The 17606-nt window shown below is 33.9% G+C and overlaps 2 protein-coding genes across 5 annotated transcripts in view; both read right to left on the bottom strand.

The window, feature by feature from the left end:
* Positions 1 to 2457: 2457 nt before the first annotated feature.
* On the bottom strand, positions 2458 to 3196 carry LOC118744177. Its single transcript, XM_036477023.1, has 3 exons — positions 3185 to 3196; positions 2965 to 3064; positions 2458 to 2848 (listed from the first exon to the last, which is right to left on the bottom strand). Exons 1-3 carry the CDS (start codon positions 3194 to 3196, stop codon positions 2547 to 2549), a joined length of 414 nt encoding a protein of 137 aa, XP_036332916.1. The 3' UTR covers positions 2458 to 2546.
* LOC118742763 (G protein-activated inward rectifier potassium channel 3-like) overlaps positions 2976 to 17606 on the bottom strand; it is a 210450-nt gene continuing 195819 nt past the window's right edge. For all 4 annotated transcript variants that reach the window (XM_036475103.1, XM_036475094.1, XM_036475111.1 and 1 more), the window contains 3 exons: positions 6149 to 6423; positions 5288 to 6070; positions 2976 to 3422 (listed from right to left, as the gene is read on the bottom strand). In XM_036475103.1, coding sequence (XP_036330996.1) covers positions 3373 to 3422; positions 5288 to 6070; positions 6149 to 6423 — 1108 coding nt within the window. In that variant the 3' untranslated portion in view covers positions 2976 to 3372. The remainder of the gene's footprint in view (positions 3423 to 5287; positions 6071 to 6148; positions 6424 to 17606) is intronic.

The following is a 17606-nucleotide window of genomic DNA, read 5'->3' as shown; positions in this document are numbered from 1 at the left end:
GGGTCAAATAAGCAAAAGACCCTTTCTGAAGTATCTAAGCAGCCTTGGCCTTGTCGAAAGCTTTCGTTATTGTTTTTCATTACACGCTATTAAGAAACGTGTTCTAGTTAATAGGGTCGATATCGAAAGACAAAAGTCTGTCATAAGACAGTTGTCAATTCTGGCAACTAACTTCAAAGCTCGTTACTAAATGAAAGATCTGCTGGAGAGGAGGTCTTAGCGTATGCTGTTCGCTTTTTGCAATATGTTTTTTGTTTTTTAATTTAACCTAATTAAAAAAATTTAAATATTTATATTTTTCCTTTTAAAACAATAAACACTAAAGAACAAAAAAATTAAACGAAAAAAAGGTAACTAAATAAAATTACAATAAAGCAAAATTGAATATTTTTAAAAATTAAATGCAATTAAAGAAATGTTTTTCTTTTTAAAACAATAAACTGAGGAAGAATATGTAAATCAAAAAAGACGAAATAGTACTTATAAATTAAATAAAATTTAAAAATTTTTTTTTTTATTTTTAAAACAAGAACTAAAAACTAAAAGAAATTTCAATAAAGAAAGACCAAAAAATTAATTGAAAAAAGTGATCCTAAAAACCAAAATGAAATTAAAAATATTTCTTTCTTTTTAAAGCAATAAAATCTAAGAATTAAAAGAAAAGGAAATAAAAAAAAAAACTAAAACAAAACTAAAAGCAGAAAAAGGAAATAAATTAAATAAGTTGTTAAAAACTAAATGAAATTAAAAAATACATATATTTTTCTTTTTTAAACAATAAAACTTAAAAATTAAAAAGGAAAAAATTTTTGAAAAAATTTAAAAATATCCGCTGCCCCAGGACTCGAACTCAGATCTTTTGAATGGCACACCATTGCGACTGTTGCAGCGACGCGAACTAAATGATATACAAGTACTTTTTCTCAAAATAGCTTTTTACGATGAACGGTACGCCTTATTTCCGAACTTTTTATCTTGTTATCTGTCTTTTATTTGTCTTACAAAAGACTTTTTACTATCTGAGTCAAAATTTTCCAGTTAGTGTGATAGTTTTCTGCCGCAGTGGTAGTACGCACCTCCAGCCACACTGCTACCAACTCAGATATGACGGTGAGCTTATTATAGGAAATGTTTTTGGTTATTGGTAAAATTTGGGAAAATACGTGCGTTTAATTACTTTTTTATTCATAAACATATTAATACAATTAATCGTAATCTCAGTAAATTGTCGAGGTACTAGCCTCGTCGTACATTTTTCATACCTCAAATGGCGTTTAAATTTCAGTTTCCAGCTTTTGACTCTGTTCTTCGAAAAATAAGTTTTGATTTTAAAACTCCCAAGTTATTGCAACACATCTATGTAATTTCATGATTTTCCTAAATAAATATTGAAAAATAGACTTTCAGCTGCCACATGTTATAGCATTTGCTCGTAAATAGACACAGACGCCAAACATATGTACGTATATAGGTATGTATTTCTACAAATGTTTGACAGAGAAATATATCGACCTCTAACTGTTATTTCATGAAATTGCAACAAATAAATATTTGTTGACACTTGAAAAATACCGCTAAAGGCGCACCCACTCACTTCACTTTGAGTGAAATCATAGTACACTTACAACTACAAATATTTTGTATAACCGAATCGCAATATAAACCAAACACGCAGCTAGAACCTTACCTACCGATACATGAAACACCCAAAACTGTAGCATATACTTACTTGTAAATATGTCTAGAACCATTTCAGTGGTCATTTCAGTTATGATCGCGCAGCTGAGAGTTCATTTGGCATACATACAAATCAAAAGACTTAAGGCACGAACTTGTTGTAGTAAGCTAATTGAACCAAAACAAGATTTCAACTGCTTACACAATATATTTAATAACCTAATTGAAGGATGAATCACTAATTAATCATCTAAATAAAGCATGCGGTTGTGTGTTTAGTGGATAAAAGGCACTCGTATGTATGTATGTATATACTCATAAAGGTGTTGCACGCAGCTTGCACTTGTGATATTAATGGTCGCTAATAAGCACTTAAGCGCAGCACAAATGAATACGAAAAAAAATTTAAATATTTGCTTATCGGACGATTTATACATCGTAAAGAAGCTGTATAAATATATAGAGTTAAAGGTTTTTGGGTTTTTGCCTTACACAAATAAATTGTCTGCTTGTAGTCGTCATAAATAAGGCAAGCGGCTAATTTTCTGAATTGACCGAATGTTAAAAAAAAATATTTAGGGCCGATTGTTCAATGTCTGGTTAACACTACCTCGCTGTTAAACATCATTATCGATGAACCTAAAAAGCAAAGCAATAACCTTCAAAATCGACGAGTTTTTGGCATTTATTGTTGTTTCTTCTTCTGGCCAACTAAATTAAAAATGAGAACCTAAAATTTTTTTTTTCCAATAATTTGCGAGAATATTTATGTACTTATGTAAGTGTATGTATGAACAAAATGTACCTAAAATAAATATACATATGTGTATTACAATTTTATTTATATAAACTAAAAAAGCTAGGTTTCCTTATTTTACTTTAGGTGCTTTATTTATACCATCCACATCATCGAACAGTGCCACATAGCGTTGCCAACGCTCATCAGCTGAGCCAATGGAAGAGAAACCGGAGCTTCGATTGCTCACTGGTGATGTTGGCGCCGATGGTGGCATAGCTGCTGGTTTCTTATTATGTGCCGCTGTTGTAATTTTAATTTTTGGCGGTAAGGGCAACGACAAGTGCTTCAAAAGCTTGGCATCAGGTGACAGCGTCTTTCGAAGTTGTGGCCGCGGCTCATATGAAGCACAGCGCAATAAAGGGTTGCGAAGCACTGAAAGACAAATATAAATAAAGTCATTAAGAAATTGCATGTAAAGATTTCTAGCTCAAAATTTTAAGTGGGAGTTATTATTTAGTTAAAATATTTTTCTACTTCTAATAACTTACAGCTTTGGAAAAACACAACAGCAGGACGGTGATGATGGTAGAACGGGGACAGCTGATTACAGGTGTGCTTCTTACATTTATCGACATACAAATATTTTCTCTATCAAACTAATTCACTTACAGTTATGTGGCAACTAAGTAGCTAAGCAGTTAAGCAAGAATTTTATTTTAAGCCATATTTCGCTGCACTACTTATGTAAGCTGGCCTACACATATGTACATATAAATGCATATCAAATACAAAGGACATACAAATACACAAAATTTACAATAACAATTCGTATGTTCGTGTGTTTTATTAAATTAACATATATGTACATAATTTTCGTCTTGTGAAAGTGCTTTTTAAACGTCTACAAATGACGATGGATGGTGCAAAACATATTTCGAAATTAAATTTTTCATTTATCAGTTATCGGAGTGATTGGTGGACAACTGACGCGCTGTAAATGTGGTTTCTGTGTGTGGGGAAAAAGCAGAATTAATCAATTAGCGTAAGGAAAAGTGTGTGAATGGAATATAGTTTTATTTAGAGGTATAGGATAATACTTCTACTTGAGTGTTAAATAATTTTTATTATATAAATAGTTTAAATAAATTATTCATAATAGTAATTAAAGTTTTTTATAAGCCTAGTTTCCCTGTAGTATGAAATGCGACCTTATTTGATGTCACGCTTGATACTATTTCTGTAATTGTTTTCAATAAATAATACAAAAAATAAAATTCCTAAATTTAGTATGTAGTTTGAGTAGAGTCAAAACTATTTTGGAGCTTTCGTTTTTTGTCCAAAATCGCAATTCAAGTAAAATTGAGTCTTTTTCGCCACTTTTTTGCGACGAGGCCATTCGGGTACAGGTTTAGAATTTCATCCTCGCGCTCGTGTGGGTAAAAAGTGCTTAAGATTACATGGATATGTCCCTTTTTACACCCGTTAGCTTTTTGATATACCATCCAAAATACTAAAAACCTATAGAGCATTATGGTCCTTTTGACTGGGCATTTTCTTACTGGCGGAAGCAGTTTCTGTTCTCTCATCCACATTTAATCTCCACGTCAATTTACCGCCCACTAAAACTACGCTATATTCTGCCTTCGGATTTATTAAAGTTTTTCCTCGTTTTGGGGACCTGAGATCAAAATCTTGTGCATGATTGTGAAAAATATAAGTCGTGTAAAGGTTCGCATCAAGACCCACCTTCTTCCCACGTTTATAAATCGCATGCATTATTCTCTCAAGTATTTTGCTAATTATATTTGGTCATCTTCCGAATATAATGAAGGTAAATTCATCTGTATGAGCATTAAGTCTTGCCTCACATTTGAAGTGGATTATGAAGTACTAGTTTCCATATCAGAAAACAACAAAAATCTTCATCAGAGGGTAGCCTCTGTTTATCGTCCATTCAGCCATCACTGTTTGGCAATTCAAAAAATCTTCCAACAGCGCCACTATCAAGACTTTGTTAAAGGCTTTTGGCACATCAAGGAATGCCCCCACTACATAAACTCCATTATGTAGAGCCTTTTTCATCTGTAGCAGCATACTAATAAAAACTGTTTTCGTAAAGTTGCACTAAAAGGACTAAAACTGGATTGGTTGTAGGTTCTGGGGGAGAAAATCTACCTGCATGATGGCAAAAATGGGTTAACCAGGGCAGGAACTGCGGTCGAGTAAGACTCAGGAGAAGTGCGACCTCGTATGCAGCAGCTAAGGAAGAGATCATGAAATCATTCAGACCTTCGATTCTAAGGGCCTTTTCGGTTTACAAATGACCCTTTTTACCTACGAAACCTTTAAAAAATATAGGATCTGAGCTATCTATATTTTGAAAGGTGTTGGCTTAATCACTTACAATACCTTCATTGATGCTAAAAGAGAATATTGAGCTGACTATAGACAATAGCGAAGCCAGAGACCTGCATTTTATAAGGGTTTTAATACCTTTGACTACTCTACTTTAAAAGATGGTGTCTTTCCAGCCCTGCTGTAAAAGATGTGTCAGCACTTTTCTGATTCCGTGGCTTATAAAAATTAAAAAAAAAAAAACAGTTTAAAATTCAATTGCACTCAACGGGCCGGGAGGGAGGAGGAGTGTGCAGTTCTTAGTCAGCTATTTAAGGATAAGTGTTAATGATCAAAAAGTTAGTTCTAATTTAAAAAAAAAAATTCTCCTCGCTTTCATAACTAAAACTTTATGCTTAGCCTTTACTTTCAAGAACTCAAATGAGTTAACGCTTTAACTACTTAACTTTCTCAAAAAATTCGTTTGAAATGTGCATATGAAATAACTCGTCTTATGACACAATCTTCCGAACTTACCTGGTGTCCTGAAGCCTTCCTGAATCTTGTAAATCTCATTTAATTCCCGCGCGCTGCACAGCGGCGTATCCACCTGCGTCGTCTCGTTGAAACGCGCATAATCAATCTCGTACGCCTGACGTTCTTTATTGTACAAAACGACCGGGTCAAAGCGATGACCCCACAATATCTCCGTATTTACATAACTCGAACGCGCCTGCGTCGACTGACCGGTAGACTCGACAGTGCCCTCCAATATTACAACCAACTCAAATTTATCCTGTAATATGTCCGTAGCAGACATATTATAAAAAGGTGAATTCTCATCGATCTTATGTTCAATAATCATGGGCCAGATGAAAAACAAATCCGAACCGCACTCATCGGCGCCAATTTCCAGCTCAGTGAAATGTTGCGACATCACCTCACCCTCCTTGGTGGTGCGCGTGCGTATGAGCTGTGCACGAACAGCAGTGCCAATAATATGCGACTTGCGCATATCACCAACGCGGAACATCAGCGACAAGCCACCATCGCGCTGACAAATCACAGCATATTTGGAGAAGAGCAACGTTTGTGCGCGTTGTTTGGCGCGTGTCATTTTAGCAAAGACGATGCCGGCCATAAAAGCGGAGGACATCACGCCGTAAATAGATTGGAAGCACATCATGAATATGGCTTCGGGACACTCTTCCGAGGTGGTGCGCACACCATAACCAATGGTGTGTTGCGTCTCAATCGAGAAGAGAAAGCACGAAGTGAAACCGTGTATGGCAGAAACGCAAGGCGACCAACCGGACTCCTCTGTGGTTTGGAAACGGAAATAATCGAAATTGGTGTAGGCAAATTTGAGATTTTCAATTCGAATATTTAGTTGCTTACCTTGATGATCGGGCAAATGCATCTCCTCCAAATCGCCATGTGTGTACATAATGAGCCACCACAGTAAGGCAAAGAACAGCCAGGAGAGTATAAAAGATAGCGCGAAAACGAGCAGCGTCCAGCGCCATTGCGAGTCGACAAGCGTGGTGTAGAGATCCTGCATGAAGCGTAAACGACGGCGTGTCAAATTCTTTTGCAGCACATTGCAGTCGCCATTCTTGAAAACGGCGCGGCGGCGCACTTTGCGCATGCTACCAGGCCGGAAATTGCGTGATCTGGTGGAAGACAAAAAAGAAGTATGTAGTTAAGTGTGGTTGTTGCTTGAGTTGAAAGTAAACGCTAAGTGCATAGCAAGATCGGCAAAGATCATAAAATAAGATGCGCCTGAAAGTAGGCAATGTAAAGTAAAGAAATGAAGGTGCAAGGTACAGGGTGCACGCGATGGATTTTTTTTTCAAACATTATTTTTCGGTGATGCATTTCCGAACGCTTTTTTTGCAACTTGTGCAACAGTTTGAAATTTTTTTTTTTAGCTTTTACGAAACACCTACGTATGAAACATTTTTTAGTGATGCATTTTCGAACGCTTTTTTGCATTTTGCGCAAAAGTTGGGGATTTTATTTTTTATTTCCTTAATTTTTTATAAACGGTATATTATAGCTAGTTCAAACTTGAACTTTATAATACTAATAGACTAGAAAACTAAAAACAAATTTTAAAATTTTGTTGAATTTTTCTTTAATTCTGCAAAGTTTGATAAACTACATTTAATTGAAGAATAATGGAAATTCAATAAAATAAAATTAAGCAAAAAAAAGGCGGAGAAGCATTATTCCTAATCAAGTGAATGGGAATATGTGTAGATACGAATATACTTTGAACTCCATGGGGTTGCAATTGCAATTGTTCGAACCGCTAATTTTTGCATCATCGTTTAAGCGTTAATTGCTCTAATTATATGCGCGTGGTCAATGCCGACGCCCCAAGTGCCCTAAATATTGGCGACGTTTGTGCACATACATACATATGTAGGTATGTAATAATTTTTTCTAACCCACCGATTGCATATCTAAGAAACTGGGCCAAAGAAGAGCATATTTTCATAGTTCACACATAGATTTGTACGTACAAACAGAAATGTACACACATTTACATGAATTACTAACGTCAGTCACTCAAAGCGTAATTCCGTGCAATGCAACTCAGCAGAAATGAAATCATATGAACATTAATATGCAGTCGCATTAATTAATAACTACTTGCTAAATATTTTTTAGTGTGAATTTTTTTTTATAAACCAGACAGCATTTTTACGAGTATTTAATATTTGAACTGCTTAATAGTAATTTATAGCCACAAATTACACTGAAAGAAGTGCCTAAGTGCAGACATAGCAGTGATGAAAAAGTAGGCACAATCCTGTTTATTTCTGCATTTTTTGCAACACTTTGCACTTGAGGAACAATCGAAGGATTTTTAGCACTAAGCAAAATTTTTCGAAAATTTTCAATTCAAAAAAAAAATAATACAAAAGACATGCCTAATACCTCTAATCATTGTCTAACCCATGTATATTCCTTAGTACTTACTTAGTGAAGACGTGGATAAGACAAGGATTAGACACACAAGACACTTAACACGACCAAATATTTTTTCATTATTACTACATATTTTCACTATCTACATACATATATACAGTGCCGTACGAAAGTAATGGCACAGAGAATTTTTCGCAATATCTGCAAAGTTTTTTATTCTAATTTATTTTCGATAATTTTTTATAAAAATATAATTCGTCCTACACCAAAAAACATAAAAACTAAATCTCTAAACTTTGTGCAAAACTCAGGAAATTTCAATAAATTTGCATACTAATTTGCAACTTGCTATTCAGATTTTTTTTTTATTCTTAGTATGCAGTTTTATAGCCCATCCAATTTTAGTATAACAAATTGCAAGCTTGAAGGTGCTAAAAAATCGCGTTGATTTTTGGCAATTTTTTTCACTCAGGTTCTTCCATACAATTACTCTTTTTATGGAGAAAATGAGAAACACCCTAAAAAACTTCAAACTTGCACTTTGTTATACTAAAATTAAATTGACTATAAAACTGCATACCTAGAATTTCTCTAAAAAATCTGATTAAGTCAAAAAAGTTGCAAATTATTATGCCAATTTATTGAATTTTCCTGAGTTTTGCAAAAAGTTTAGAAATTTAGTTACAGCCGAAAAAATTGTTGTGGAAGGTTGCCACCTGTTTGAAAATTTTAATTTAATTTAATTGATAAGATAAATTAAATGCTGCCATATGGGTATCAAACTAAAGAGGTTTAGGAAAGTTTACTGACGAAAATACTTTCAAGGAGGGTTGTCATCTGTTTGAAAAATTTTATTCAATTAAATTGATGAAATAAATTATGTAAGAAAATACGGGTATCAAACTGAAGAGGTTGAAGAAAGGCTACTCTCGAAAATATTTGTGAAGCGGGTTTCCACTTTTTTCAAAAATTTGCTAAATACTACAATACGGAAATCAAACGAAATTATTTGCGATATCTTTAATTAAGAACTCTCTTAAACCCTAGGCAGCGCCGTCAAAGTACTCATTTTTGTTTTATTACTCCCCCTTACTACATCTAAAACTATAGTATTTGTAAAGTAGGACGATTTTTTTATGTAAAAAAATCGGATTTCCGCTTTTTATAGAATAATAATATACGACAATTGAATATTTTTTGCGACAAATATTGAATTACTTAATACAACTTTGAAGAAAGTGTGCGATATGTTGCGTCAAATTATTGATTAGATTAGATTAGGTTTGTTTTGGAGGAGGGAGCAGGACACCTAGTTACCGCGACCCAAACGATCTATTGTAACAAACCTCTATTCAACTACAGGTCATCTTTGTTCCACGTACTGCTAAGAAACCTCGCGAGGTCCTTTGGCTGAATGCCATTAGAGTTGTGTGCTTCTAGGTATGGTGATCCTAGGAAGCAAAGTTTGGTCCTGGTAAGAGCCTCACAGTGGCATATAATGTGCTCTGATTTACCCTGTTCTTCGTTACACAACCTACACTGGTCAGAGTTGACAACTCCTATGTTTGACAAGTGTTTCATTACCCTACAGGGGTCAGTAAGAAAGCCTGTAACAATTCTTACTTCTTCGGTTCCCCTTGCTGATAAAGCCGGAATGAAGGATTTAGCCTGTCTGTTACCTTCCGTATTTGTCCAGTAATGTTGTACTTCATGCTTTTTCGTCCAGATATAGTAATTTTCCAGGGCAGACCGGAAAAGTGTCCTGGGCCTATGAATCCCTGTGCAGCCTCTTCGAAAATATCGAGCCCTAACCGCCAAAATAACATAAGCGACATTTTTTTCAAAATTTTATATTTAAAATATTCCTAGAGCATCTAGATGCATTTCTGCATCAAAAATAAATTTTTGAAAATAATGTCGCTTACGTTATTTTGGCGGATAGGGCACGATATATTAACTAACAGCGATATTTATAATAAAATTCATGATTCATAAATCAAAAATCTGTGTGAAAATCTTACTTCATAAAGCTCTATAAATTTTCTATTTACTTGGAAAAGGAGTATTAAAGTGGCATACAAAAGTCTCAAAGAACTGAACTAAATACTGAAATCATATCAATGCAATTGCGCATACGCCACGTAGTTCGATGAACTGATGTTGCACAAGTATTTTCTCAAACTAATTTTGGAAACCCGAATTTCAACCAGTTAAACGAACGTGAGCTGGTGATTTACCAATGCATTCGGAGTAAGAAAAACGTTGTTGTGGATTTTGTTTTACGAACGACATCCACATCAGCTAACGTAATATGCCAATCAGTTATGAATAAGCCTCATTATACAATAATATTTAGCTCATAAATTTATTCAAACGCTCAACAAAATAATTTTTTATTCAGCTAATATTTCAATTTCGCATATGCATTTGTAACGACGCCCACAACCCTAAGCACGTGTCGCTATTTTTTTTTCACAGTGCATCAACTAAAGCTTGTAGGCCGAATAAAATATCGCTAATTATCACTAAAGTAAAAGCGTCTGTGAAATTGTCTGCTTAGCGTATTCTTCTCAACTCAATACTTAGAAATTTGCATACAAAAATGCTATGTAAATGACAGCTAGTCTATAAATTCAGTATCACAATGTTGTTGTTGTTAGATTTTATAATGATTAGATATGTACATTAGATAGTACCACCCTACAGGCATAAAAACAAGTTTCCCATACACCTTCGAGTCTATGAAACTTGCGGGGGCAATTTGGGGGAAAAAAATCGTTTGGCCATATCAAGGGGATGCCTGTTAACTGTTTTCTGCGATACCAACATTCGGCAGTAACAATTTTTTTTTAATAGTTCTGCTGAAATAATCAAAACAATTCCTTAGCGAAAGTTCAATGATTTTTGGCGAGCTTCAATTTACTGGCAATGGGGTGGAACGTTAGGAGCAAAAATAGGTATCAGCGAGACAAAAACATCGATATATCATACCTTAAAAAACAACCCTATGTTCAGCAAAAAGAAAAATCTTTCAATATTTCCTTGCAAAAATACTTTCGATTCGAAGGTATACGTCGAAGTTTTTTCTGGTACTGTCTAATGTACATATGTACGTACATATGTATTACAGATGGCGAATTACGTCTGTACAATATTTAGATGATGCCAACTGTTTGATTATGCAACGATAGAGGAAACTTTTTTTTCCAACAGAATTACATTTGTATGTATTTACGTTGAGTGAAAAGGTATTTATACAGAAGGGCTCAGCCGTAAATGCAAAATGTTGTTTATAAGTAGTTGCTTGTAAGGTAGGAAAGCTACTTAAAATTGTTTTATAATGAGCTGATTTTGAGATATTTACGGCAAACGCAAATCAAGTGTAATCGAATTGATTGACTTGGTAAGCAATGCATTTGATGTAGCTAATACATATGTGGAAATGGTTAGATAAAAAGGAAGCAAACAATTGAGTTTAAATGAAATCTACGCTTAGATAAGCACTTTCGCCGTTTATTAGAAGGTATATCTATTTATGTAGGCATGCATTTGTAAATCATGCGTTAGCTAGTCAATAATACTAGCTAAATAAAAAGTAAAAAACAGGTCATTAAAACCATTGAAAGGCTCGATAAATACTCAATATCGTAAAGACGAACGTTTAAGTCGATCAAAAGGGGGTGTTTCGCCTGAAACGACGATGAAGTCTATGGAATTATATTGGAAGAATAAAAATGCTTGAGGAGACTGAGACTATAGGCATTTGAACTGAGTGGGTAAACCACATTGCACAGGAACGTTTGATCATAAAAAGCTCTCCAAAAGATGGATGTCTCAATCACTCACACTCGACCTTAAGCGCATGCGTGTGACGATTCCAGAAGAGTATTTGTCGATGTTCAACCTGAATCCGAGCCAACTTAGACGTCACTTCGTAACCAGATGAAGCATGGTTCCATTACAATGCACCACATATAAACGATCAGTCAAAGTAGTGGAATATGTGCCGGTGAACGTGCAACATGGCAGGCCAAGGTGGGTTTATCTGCCAACAAGGTCAGGTTGACACTTTTTTTATGCATGCGGTGTCATTGACATTTGAAGACTATTATTTTAAGAGCGCTGTTTCACAGACGGTCATATGATCCCTGGTCATCAATTGTTCTTGATTTCAGTGCACAACGAAAAAATTGAGAGCGGGCGAGAGAACTGAACCGCATGACCAATCGATTTAAATTTGACCAGCCGGATGAGACCAAATCACTAATCAAAAAAGGATTGGCTTGTGAATACCATTTACTATTTGCACCTTTTAGTAGCAAAATTTAGTATTTTTAATACGATTTCTCTTTTTAGTAGCAGAATGGTAAGTAGTAAAAAACAGACCGAAGAAATACAACTTTGCCAAAGAAATACGCAGGTCGTTTGACCCTCTGCAGCGTGTTGGTCAAAGAGAGTAAGAATGGAAAAAATGCCGTGACCAGAGATCATATGATCGTCTGCGTAACAGCTCCCTAAGCATGGAGGGGAACCTTATAATTTGGAAAGCTTTGAAAAAATTGGACTAAGTCGATAAATAAAAAGCTCTTTTGGCGATTTTTTTTATTATATACAAAATCATTTATCATCCGCAAAAAAAAAATATTTTAGTAATATGAGAAAGAAGGATCTATAAAAAATAAATGCGGTCTTTTACTAAAAAGTTCATTGCACCTACATGATGCTGCATATTATAGTAAAAGAAAACTCAAAGGACATGACTGGGGCTATTTCCGTTTCGATTCTAGTAATGCATTTTGAGGTGCACCCCAACTTTTTTTTTTAAATATTAGTTAGGCTGCTCTGGCCCTCAATTCCTCATATAGAAATGGCTATGGGTAGCCAATATTTTCATTTTCAATTCCTCATCAATTATGGTGTAATTATTACTTTGCCTCTACTTCCTCCTCTACTTATCAAATATTTCTTGTCCTAAAATTGAGGTCCATTTTTTTCTTATCTACCCGAATTTTTCTTGAAACTCTAAGAATTTTTAACGGAATTTCTTTTTACAAGTTAAAATAAATTTTTTCGTCATGTCACATAATTTTTCTATGCTTTTATATTTTTCTTTTAATATGCACTGCATTTGTTAGCGTCTACAATAAATAAAACTATTAATAATGCCCTCTTTTCTAAAAATAAATCTTTAATTAACCCGATCAAAATATTCACGCGACTTTTTTAATTACTCGCTCGTTTTTATTTCATTACATCTTTTTTGTTTTTGCAGTCAGTCACCCATTTGCCCCGCTGTTTGTATGTTTGATTTTAATTGTAGCCACCCAATGGCGCTATGAGCACAATTTCAATTAATTAAAAAATAGAGAATAAAAACTTAATAAAATAATTTTCCCAGTAAACCATAAAAGACTAAAAATGGATTGGGGTTCCCTGAATCTGTGTCCTAGAAATGCTCTTTTTGTTTGAATTCATATTCAAATAAATATCTGATATGATTATAGTGCGAAAACGTGATGGAACTTTTTACAATAAATTAGCACCTTGGTATTATGCATAAATGGCTTATTTGATTTGTTTCATTATTTCAGATACAAAGCTTACAGCCACTAGTAGTAGTCTTATGCAATATCGACATTTTTTACTAAAAATTACTGAATGATTCACTGAAATTTGAAGGAATCTTTTAAATCAGAAAAATATTGCCAGCCCTCCCCTATTTTATAGGTTTCTAAGTTATGTTTTTAATAAACGAGCAAAAGTTCTTGAATACTTAAAATATTCTTTTTTAGACTTATGTCAAAAGTTTGTTGGTAATATATGTACATACATTTTCATATACCTACAAATATGTACGGCATTTATGAACGTATGCATGCTTGGTTTAATTTGTTCGACAATAGGTTTATGATACGCAAACATTCCGCTCGCAAAATCACACATACTCATGTGTAACTATGTACATATTCATATCTTCTAACAACTGTATGCATGACTAAATAATTAAAAAAAAAAAAACGTTCATTGGGAGCAATTGAAAGTTTAGAAAAAAATGTTTTGATTCGCAATTTAGCACTTAAACGAATTTATGTTGACAGCTCAGGCTGCTGATTATTTGTTTAGGTGTCAATTGGCGGCACACTCAAAGCGCTGCTGAGGATGTGACTACGATGATGGATTCTAACTAAATGTAATAAAAGGGTGGTTAATTAAATGCCAAGTATTTTTTTAAGCCGTAAAGTACAGAAGAATGCAGAGGATTGATCGCGGGTTCTATAGAAAATAAGCGGGCATATAAAAAAAAAATTCGAATAATCAAAAAAATAAAAATAAATAAAAATTTACAAACATGCATAAGTATATGTATAATTTATATCATAGGGTGTACATAATAAAAAAATGTCAGATGGTAAAACAACAAAAGAAAAATAAAAACAAAAGCATGGAACATTTTTCTTTTAAGAATTGGTTGAGATGAAAATTAAACCTTTGTAAAAAGTGCTGGTTTAAGGTTCAGTTAGGGCCAACGATGTTTATGATAAAATTAAAAATAAATAAATAAATAAATATTTTTACCAAATTAGAAGAAAACTATTTTTAGAGAATAAAAATCTTTAATCAAAAAATATATTTTGGGACAAAAAAGAATTAAAAAAAAGTATTTGTTAAAAAAAATGTTTGTTTTTGGGAAAATTTTTTTAGAAAAAAAAAATTTTTAAGAAAATATTTATGTATTTATAAAAATATATATATTTTTATCAAAGACATTAAAATTAAGAAAAAAAAATTTTACCAAATTAGATGAAAATTACTTTTAGAAAATAATACCTATTTAAAAAAAAACTGAGAATAATAGATACGTGTTAATATAAAAAAATTGGAACAAACTACAGTCGAAAAAATTATTTAGAAAATATATAAAAAAAATATTTGTTAAAAAAATAACTTTTCGGAAAAATGTTTATAGAAAAAAATACTTTCACCAAAGGCAGAAAAATTAATATTTTTTTAAACTTATTTCTTACAAAAAGAAAATATGTTTACCAAAGCAAATTATCCAAACAGAAATAAAAATTGTAAAAAATAATTTTCTCCTAAATCATAGGGTTTTAACGACTTCAAAAAAGAAAGAAATTCTCATGCCATCGTGTACATTTTTGATCTTAAGTTTACGGTCCTGAAAGGGTAAATTGATCATTAACAGTCTATAAAACTGTTAAAACGAAACACATGACTGAGCTTCTCGAATAATTTACCAAGTGATTCCTTTAGTGTGCTAAATCTTTTTTCCAAGATGGGGGCGAAGAGCTGGTGTGGTGGTCTGTCGAATTCCTATGAAATTCCTTATTTCGGATTTTGCTAATTATAACGAGCTGCAAAAAGACTGGTTGCTTTCCACAACTAAATCGGTGTGTGTAGCTTCAGGCATCGCAAATCGACCGCTAACCTAATTTTTACACGTTCTAAAAATATCAATACATAATCATGAAAGCCGAATTTATGGCCATTAAAATATTCTTCAAATGAAAATTTCATACTCCGTATAAGAATATTCGCAGTTAGCGTACATTTTTGACCGAAGTTCTTGATTTTGGCTTGATTTAAGCATAAAATTATTGTTTTTTTTCAGAGTCGCAGGTCATTCTAAAATGTCCCAAGTTCTATAAAGGCAAACTAAATCGCATAATTTGGTAACAAACGTCAAGGTCATTTTGCTTAGCCAGACATCGGAGCACATACATACATAGGTAACTTCTTTCCATGTTGCCGAAAGCTATTTTAAAATCGGCCAATCATTAAATGGTGTGTGTCGAACCTTATCTCGCAATTCATTTCCGCCAGGATGTAAGCGTACTTTGCTAAAAAATTATGCTGGATTTCCACGCGGAATTAAATGACAGTGATGACTTAGTGGGTCATTGACCGGATTTTATCTAGGAATTAAGTACAAAATGTTTGCAAGAAAACGTTTGCCATGGGATACTTTTAATGGGACACATTTTTGTCATTTCAATGACTAGCGGAAATTCGGTAGTAAACTTTGCTTCACAATTTACAAAAAATAGCATTATTCACTAAGTATTTAAAAAGCAACTCACGGACTTTTAAAATTATCATATGTTTTCATTATCACCAAAATACATCCGCATTCTGTATAGTAGGCAATGCAAAAGCTACCTTGCTACCTTGCACTGATTGCAGCTAAATTGCCGCTATGTAGATAAATATGTTGCCGCGCAATAATAATAACATAAACAAAAACAAATTTACACACCAACGCAAGCAATGATAACGAAAATTATTAGCTTGCTTACGAACATCTTTAGTCTATCTAATTCTCGCTTGTTTGATATCGTTGACAGTCTCCGTTGCGCTGAAGCAAGAAATCATAATTTGCAACGAGGAAACTATGGCGGCGAGTTGTTACCCTGCAGGGAAACCGCGGACTAGAGAATCAAACTTCTAGTTCCGTACTAGGTCTTTATCGCCAAAAACGAACTAGTCCGATATGAACTAAATCCCCACCAGTCCAAAATCGGAGAAAAGTGGTACTTTTAAAAAACTAATTTATTTCAGTTTTTTCACTAGAAATCGATATCTAAAGTGACGAATTTAGAAATGGTTCGGAACTATAGAAAAAGAGATGCAGAACCAACTAGATCTTATTTGTCGAATTTAGAACTAATTCGGAACTATCGAATAAGGGATGCAGCGGGGGGCTTGTTTACTTTACATAGATATGTGTTCGGCGGCTTTTTCGTTCAAATACGCTTCTATTCTGCGCTTCGCAGATGCTTTTTCATAGCTTGGTAATACAAAACTAAAATTTGTGTTAACATTTCAACATGTTGGGACCGTCTGGAATCTAAGAAATAACAGCGAGCACCTCTGCATACTCAGCTACAGCTAAAGGTATGTAAACGTACATTTCTTACAATCATTCAAACAAATCTAATTTCAAATTGAAAACACATTTCCTCCAAAATAACTTAAAATCGCACACGCGGAAGAACCATAAAGATGGAAAAATCATGATACTTTTTTTCTTTCGTCTGTCGATTTCAGAACTGGTTCGGAACTATAGAATTTAGGACTAGTTCGGAACTATCGAAAACGGGATGCAGCGGGGGGCAATTGACACTTCCTAGGACATCGCCATGTTAAATTCGCCAGTTGCTTGCATGCAAAAGAGATTTATCGCGAACCAGTACTGAGTCTAAATGTACTAGAAGCGCCCCAGTTCAGAACTAGAGATTTTCCCCACAGGGTACTAAAGCAGCAGTGGTTGCATTCGATCAAGAAGTGGAAGGCAACTGTTTAGAGCAAGTCGAAGAGAGAGAAGGGTTATTTCGGACTATACAGTGGAGAAAAGAGCTAAGCAGATGAAAGATTTCAATTTCTAAATACTTTGACTTGTCTATCTGACGGATTGCATAAATGATTGAATCACTCAGTTGCAGTGAAATGATATCCATTTCTGTTCTACTATGTGTGGCTGGTTAGATTAGCGCGGGCGGTAGACGTCCAACCAAAGGTAATTGAACATATGTACATGCATACATATACATACATAACTACATATGTAATTACGAGTATGCAATTCGCACGAGTTCAAGTTGAATGTCAACCATGATGATAGGAAACAGTATGCGCAAATATATAGGGTCTGAGGTATACCACAAATGTGTTATGAATACTAGCAGTCACACATTTCTTTACACACATATATATCATCGTTTAAAGTACAAAACCAAATTTTATCTCAGCTTACATTTATAGATTTCAATGCAGTTAAAAAAACTGCTAATAGTAACTTATACCACACAGAGTTTTGCTTCCCATCGACACTTAACAAACAAATCAGTTAATTGCTGCCTTTTAACGGGTGATTTTTTAAGAGCTTGATACCTTTTTTTTT

The sequence above is a fragment of the Rhagoletis pomonella genome, unplaced genomic scaffold (genome assembly GCF_013731165.1).
Source record: "Rhagoletis pomonella isolate Grant_MI unplaced genomic scaffold, Rhpom_1.0 Rhpom_scaffold_00001, whole genome shotgun sequence".
Taxonomy (NCBI): Eukaryota; Metazoa; Arthropoda; class Insecta; order Diptera; family Tephritidae; genus Rhagoletis; species Rhagoletis pomonella.
Note: the sequence above shows the minus strand (reverse complement) of the source record. Positions and strands in the feature narration are given on the sequence as shown.

Excerpts from the sequence above, each read along its gene's own strand:
- LOC118744177 (XM_036477023.1), bottom strand. Across the intron at positions 2,849-2,964 it reads TGTTGTGTTTTTCCAAAGCT|TGCTTCGCAACCCTTTATTG; the intron begins GTAAGTTATTAG and ends TTTGTCTTTCAG.